This window comes from Triticum aestivum, chromosome 5B, assembly GCF_018294505.1.
Source record: "Triticum aestivum cultivar Chinese Spring chromosome 5B, IWGSC CS RefSeq v2.1, whole genome shotgun sequence".
Taxonomy (NCBI): Eukaryota; Viridiplantae; Streptophyta; class Magnoliopsida; order Poales; family Poaceae; genus Triticum; species Triticum aestivum.
In genome coordinates this window covers 22,254,498-22,261,039 of record NC_057807.1, presented here as the reverse complement: position 1 = coordinate 22,261,039, position 6,542 = coordinate 22,254,498, and the positions used below count along the sequence as shown (strand labels likewise).

General features: G+C 48.2%; 1 protein-coding gene and 1 long non-coding RNA gene across 5 annotated transcripts in view; one reads left to right on the top strand and one right to left on the bottom strand.

Annotated features, from left to right (window-relative positions):
• LOC123110180 (ankyrin-3) overlaps positions 1 to 2,240 on the bottom strand; it is an 8,220-nt gene extending 5,980 nt beyond the window's left edge. For both annotated transcript variants that reach the window (XR_006453200.1, XM_044530656.1), the window contains exons 1-4: positions 2,087 to 2,240; positions 1,920 to 1,991; positions 1,091 to 1,264; positions 815 to 943 (exon numbers count right to left, since the gene is read on the bottom strand). Coding sequence is in view for 1 of the 2 variants with exons in the window: in XM_044530656.1 (XP_044386591.1) it covers positions 815 to 943; positions 1,091 to 1,264; positions 1,920 to 1,991; positions 2,087 to 2,141 (430 nt within the window). In the remaining variant the exon portion in view is untranslated. The remainder of the gene's footprint in view (positions 1 to 814; positions 944 to 1,090; positions 1,265 to 1,919; positions 1,992 to 2,086) is intronic.
• A 639-nt stretch (positions 2,241 to 2,879) lies between these two features.
• LOC123110179 (uncharacterized) lies at positions 2,880 to 6,454 on the top strand. 3 transcript variants are annotated; one of them, XR_006453198.1, is made up of 5 exons: positions 2,894 to 3,244; positions 4,691 to 4,809; positions 5,441 to 5,759; positions 5,925 to 6,005; positions 6,098 to 6,454. It is a non-coding gene; the product is annotated as an uncharacterized lncRNA (long non-coding RNA). The 3 variants fall into 3 exon arrangements; XR_006453199.1 differs by having other exon boundaries at positions 2,880 to 3,244; positions 4,691 to 4,822; positions 5,441 to 6,005; XR_006453197.1 differs by having other exon boundaries at positions 2,888 to 3,244; positions 5,441 to 6,005.
• The last annotated feature ends 88 nt before the right edge of the window (positions 6,455 to 6,542 follow it).

The following is a 6,542-nucleotide window of genomic DNA, read 5'->3' as shown; positions in this document are numbered from 1 at the left end:
TTTCACTAAATAAACATACGGAACGGCAAGGATTCATACGGAACGCCAAGGATTATTATATATGATCAGTTACCAGGGAGTTCATCTGATGATTCATCAACTGATTCATCGGATCTCGACACGGATTATGATGAGCTAACTGATGATTCATCAACTGATTCATCAGGGAGTTCATCTGATGATATGGACTGCTCTGAAGGAACACCCCCCCCCTGAAGGGAATGAAAGCCGTCTGATAATCTTTCTATAGGTTCCCCGAAGAGAATGGAAAAATCACAGAAACACTTTCTATATGTTCTGTTATTTCGTCGATGGGACCTCCAGTGTATGCGTTACGAGGCAACTAGCATTTTGTCATTAAAGTTCGTGAAAGAATGTTTCGTTGGAAAAACCAACGCCGATCTAAAACTAAGTCTTCCTTTCAAAAGTGAGCGAGCAGAGCTGAAAAAGATGGAGTTACCTGGAGATGAGATTTCTTTCTACGGATATGAAGGATAGAAGAGTGACTTTGTTTTTCACCAAAATCTATATTTGGGTGCGCTTTATTTTTCCATTCCAAATCCAAAAATTGATATTCTTGCTATGGTTCTCCTTAATAACGCTAAGATTGTTGCTTATTCTCTGGAACTTGTTCGATCCTTTATTTGCGACGGAATAAGTTGGTAGTCGTACTAAACGAATACTAGTTTAGGTAGGTGTAAACTGCTTTTAACAGCCTGAAACAAACAGGGACAGATATCTCAGAAACCAATCCTAGCACTGAAGGAAGGCCAGATACATAACAACAAAGGGGAAAAGATCCTCTTCTCTGTACCATGAACTGCAGCTGTATGAAGAAGAGTGAGGCTGGAACGTTCCTGGTGCAGATCGGCGCCGTGGTCAAGAAGGTACCTGACAGCAGGGAGGTGTCCATTCTGGGCAGCATACTCCAAGGGCGTAAAACCTAGTAGCGAATTGATGGTTAACTCATAAATTAAACCCATTGTCTCACATTGTAGTAGTAAGTACTCCCTCTCTGTAAATAAGGGAGTACTGTACATTCTTATCTAAGATCAGAAAGGAAATGCACGTGTTCATTAGCACAGATTACCCTGAGCGCTGTCGGGGTTTCCGACGTCCATCTTGACCTCCTCGACGAGGTACCGGTAGACCGGCAAGCTGCCACAGCCACCGGCGGCATCAAGCACGTTCATTCCCATGTAGGTGGTGTTGGCCACCGTCGCCGGGATGCCGTGCCCGTGCACGTCCAGCTCCTTCGCGATCTCTGCAGTTCACAGACATGAAAAAGGGGGGCTCTTTTTTAGCTACGAATCGTAGCATGAATCCCATGGTGTACTGCAATTCCATCAAATTGGAAAGAAATCATCAAATTGGAAGTACTAATTAAGAAATGTCACTGATCTGCAAGGCTGCAACTAGAAAAGCCCCCAAATTCCCAGCTTCGCTGCTAATCCTAGAAATCGTAGCAAGAATCCGGTCCCGTGCTACTTAGGAAATCGTGACTGGTCTGCAGCTAGAAAACCCCACCATCAGGCATGAAAAAGGGGGCACTTTTTTAGCTATGAATCGTAGCATGAATCCCATGGTATACTGCAATTCCATCAAATTGGAGTACTAATTAGGGAAATGTCACTGATCTGCAACCGGAAAAGCCCCCAAAGCTTCACTGTTAATCCTAGAAATCGTAGCAAGAACCCCATGCTACTTAAGAAATCGTCAGTTCGTCACTTGTCTGCAGCTAGAAAACCCCAGCATCAGGCACCCCGGAGCCGCCGCAAACCGGCCTACGAAATCGGAAGGCAGCGGCCGGCGCGCGCACGTACGGTGGCTGAATCGACCCTAATCGCCCGGCCCGGTCAGATCTAGAGCAGACGGAGATGGAACGCCGGAGGGGGCAGAGAGAGAGAGGTGCGGCTTACTCTTGATTTTGCGGATGCTGCCGTCGTAGGCGGCGCAGATGAGCGTGGCCTCCAGCGGCCACCGGTCACGCTCTGCGAAAAAACAAGAAAATCAATCGAACGGTGAGACGTACGGCCGGCCGGCGAGGGGAGGCACGGACAGAGCGACGGATCCTGTCGCGGGTCACCTTTGCCGAGGAGGAGCTCGAAGCACGTCGGCAGCGGCAGCTCCCGGGTCCCCATCCTCCCTCCCTCCCTCCCTCTCTCTTCGCCGGCGGTCAAGATGGCGTTGGGCGGCAGAGCCAGGCGAGGAAGTGAGGAAGCTTCTGGAGTCGGAGAGAGAGCGGGGGTGGGGAGGGGGATAAAAAGGGCGGGAAACGGGGGAGGGAGTGGGTGGGGACGCAATGGGAGGTCGACACGTGCCCTCCCGCTGACCGTACGATCTGACACTCGTGACAGAAGCCACGGGCACGCCCTCTCCCCTCCCTTTTGCTCCGCCTCCTCGATTCAAATTTCGAAATTTGAACCTCCCTCTCGCCACCACTTCTACTTCTTGGACGGCGGTCGGGAGAGAAAACCCGTGAGCTTTGATGTACCCAAAAGCGTCTTATATTTCACACAAAAGGAGAACTATATATATAAGAGCATCTACAATGAGACTTAGGCCCAGTTCTTTTGCCAGAATCCGGGGATTCTCCCAGAATCCGACCCCTACCCAGCTTCTCCCAGAATCTTTGAGCTACATTTAAAACAAAACAGAGGCTGGGCAACTCGCTCCCAGGGAGCTCCCCCGATGGCATCCTTCGTTGGCCGTTCGATCGGCGTTGACCATGTCTTTTTTCGCGCGTTGGCCGTTCGATCGTCGCTGGAATTCTGCGCACTCGTTTTTACCTCGGTGGATCGTGGCGAGGGATGACGTGTGGGCCGGCGTTGTGGCCATTTGGATCGAAACGGCTGGGTGTTGCTTTTCCTGGTGCGGGGGCGCGAGGCAGCCTCTCCTGCCGCGCCGCGTGCGAGCGCACGCGTCATGGGCGCAGCTGGCACAACCGCACAAACCCTACCCCCAATCCATAGCCGCCACTCCCTCCCTCCTCCTCTTTCCTCCCTCGTCTGCCACCGCCACTCCCTCCCTCCTCGTCGCCCTGCCTCTGCCCAGCTTTGCCGCCTCCCGCACGCTCGTCCTCTCATCTCCCATGGAGGGGAGGGGTGGGGATGTAGGGGAAGGAGGAAGCCGGAGATGAGGAGGTCGATGCAGGGGACGCCATGGATGGTCGGGGCGCTGGCTCCTCCTTTCCCCATGCCACGGCTGCCCAGATCCGGCGATCCCCTCCCACTCCGGCATCCAGGTTGGTTGACTCGATCTCTCAATCACCCCATCGCCGCGCTGCACACCGTCGTCAAGGACCAAGCCGTCGCCGCCACAGTGTCCTCCTCCTCGGTGGCCGCGGGTGCCCTGCCCGCCAAGCTGCCCATTCTTATCTTTCTGGAGGCAATCTGGTAGTGCTGGGCGCACGGTGATGCTGTCACGGTATCCCCCTCCCCGGTGCTCTTAGATCCAGCAGTAGCTCAACGCAGGAAAGCCGGTTGTGCTCGATCTGCTCGCCTCCTTCGCCTCGCAGGCTCAGCAAGCAGCAACAACGTTAGCTCTGTTTCTCCCACTCCCCTCCCCCCTCTCCCTCCTATAGATTTCTCTCTAATGGCAACTCCTATGGGTTTGGTGTATCATAGCTTTTTTTTCTTTCTTCCAGCTGAAGCCTGCTCTCATTATGCCTGCCACCTCTCTATGAGATCAATAGGTTTGATCGCCTTGTCTGCAATTTGGCTGATTCCAGTTAGTATTCTTGTTCTTTATGGGAGATACGAGTTTGGATGTAGCTCACTGGCCAGGAGAACCTGCGATGCCAGCAGACCAATCTAGATCTGCAAGTGTTGAATATGCAAACAGTTATGTAGTATGTGCAGTTTACTTGCTCTGTTTTTACGGGGATTTTGGAATTTTCCATACATGCATGACCCAGATCCGTTCTGTGATTTCCATTGTCTATTTACTGGTTACCCAAGTGTGTCTTATTTCCATCTTTCTTTGTCTTGATATAGCTGAAGGTCAACTGCTAGCCCATCCATGCAATTCACTAATTTAATTATGCCTGCTTGCTCGAAGTCTATTTTATAGATGGCCGGCATATTATCGTGGGAGGTGTTTAACTGTTTTCTCTGGAATAAACTGAAAGCTGATTATTTTGAAAATGCATCATACCGCGCTGATTTATAATAAGATTGTTACGCATCATCAGTTTTTGGCATATGCTTTTGAGTTATATATCGCCATGCCAAGTTGCCAACTAACTGATACATGGTTATGGTTGAGGAACAATGTTGAGCAGTACAAGGTTACACCATCACAGTTCAAACACATCTTTTTTGGTTGATAGTTTTTGAGATAGCTTACTGCTTATGCCCAATGGGAGTTTAATTGGGCATCTTTAATATTCTAAGAATCACACCGGCGCAGCACGCTTAGGTTGTTTCCAGATCTCATGTTTGTCTAAGTCACCAAGTTAACCCACAAGAATTTGTTTACTTTCTTGGCTATTGTGGTTAAAGGCATCCTTTTATTAGAGCTATATATAGTTTTTGGACATGTTCCAGTTTGGTTATTTTTTATGGATTTTGAATATGTTTCAATTTGATTTTGAATATGTTTCAATTTGATCACTTTTGAGACTCAGTTAGAACAGATAATTTTTGTTTCTTTACCATATAGTTCCTAATCAGAAAAGCCTCATCTGCAGGTTGGAGGCATTGGCGTGAAGGTGTCGTGAGTTATCTGCAAGGGCATTGTTGTGACGTGCTCCTCCATGTCTCCCGCGAGTTCTTGGTGTGGGGATCATGGCTCCAGAGAGCATAAAATGTATGCATTGGAGGTGGTAGCATTGCTAAAGATCTACATATTGTAGCAGTAGTTTTTACTGTGAAACATAAGCTCTTTTTACAGTGCAACTATTAAATTGTAGTAGTAGTTTTTCTTGCAGCTTGTAGTAGTAGCTTTTCTTGTCAAAATTGGTCCTTTCTCTGTACTTGTTGATCTTTTTAGTCTGAATTTTCCAGCCAATTCAGGATTTTTGTTTTGCAACATTATGGACGATGCATGTCTTTTATATTGGCTTGAATTCCAAGCTCTTCTTTACATTGGTGACACATATGACCTACAACGTTGAATCAGTTTTATTTTTGGTTGAATTTCAAATCAAAAGTCTTGAATTACAGTTTCAGTTCTTTCTACTTAGCTTGGCAATCAGTTAACTATCCAAGTACAACTTACTGAATGACATGTGTTCTCATGAATGAAAGCTGGTCCAGTCCAACTTGTCATTTTTTTATTGGGTCTAAAATTTGACTGAACCTGAACTGAAGTTTAGCTCAGCCTCATTTGACAAACAGATACACACACAACGCAGAATATATATACGTTCTTGAATGATATACTATATATATACCTTCATCCACACTGTCTGATTATGAGTGCTTTTTGTTGTTGTCAGCGACATCATGGGTGCCGGTGGCAGAATGACGGAGGAGCGGGAGAAGCAGGAGCTGCTCGGACGCGCTAGCGCCAGTGAGATCTTCCAGCATGCGCCGACGGACAAGCCGACATTCACGCTGGCCCAGATCAAGGAGGCAATCCCGCCTCACTGCTTCCAGTGCTCGTTGATCAAGTCCTTCTCCTATGTGGTCTATGACCTCGTCATCAGCGCGTCCCTCCTGTACGCCGCATTGGTCTGGATCCCAGCACTCTCGAGCATGCAACAACTGGGCGCCTGTCCGCTCTACTGGGTGCCTCATTTTGATTTTCTTACCTTGGTGGGTTTGTATTCAGAAAATTAATTTGCCTATTTTTGCTTTTTAATCCGTGTTGGGAGAAAGATGTTCCTCTTTGTTGAGAAAATGTTTATTGTATGGACCATACAAGGTTCTTTCTCCAAATGTTATTGTGTGGTGCAACTATGATCTGTTTTCCTTGTGCAGAGGGCTGCGACGAGGCAGACAGGTGGCGGGCGGCAACAATAGGGGTTGGCAGATGCTCCGAGACCAATAGCCTACTTAGTGGTATGCCTCCCTGTTCGTTTTTTGGTGTTTCCTCAAGATTGGTGTCGTGCAGTTCTGAGTTGTTTTGTGTGCGTGTGTGTTGTGTGATGCAGATGGGAAGGAGGATCCAACAAGTTAGCCCCCACAATTGTGTTGTTGGAGAACTTCTGCGAGCTCAGTAAAATAATGAATCTTCATCTCCGATGTTTTCTCTCGAAAATGGAGCACGGATCGCAGGAGCAAGGAGCTGGTCGAGTGTAGTGAACAAGCAATCAACGCGGCACATTTGGAAGTTGTGAGAGCTGTGAATGGCACCGATCTTGTCATACTAATGAGCAGGAGCACCGGCCACATTACTCTTCATGCCACTCTGAGCAGTCGGCTGCTGCTTGAGATTGATTTCCATGTTCAAGGGAAGGGAGACCGGATTGAGTTCCTGTATATGCAAGAAGAAGGGGCATTGTCGTGGTTGTTGCTGAAGGTGTTGGTCAGGAGCTGATTATTACCGGGGGATTTGATGATAACCCCCCCAGTTCATGTCACTTTGATCATAACCCC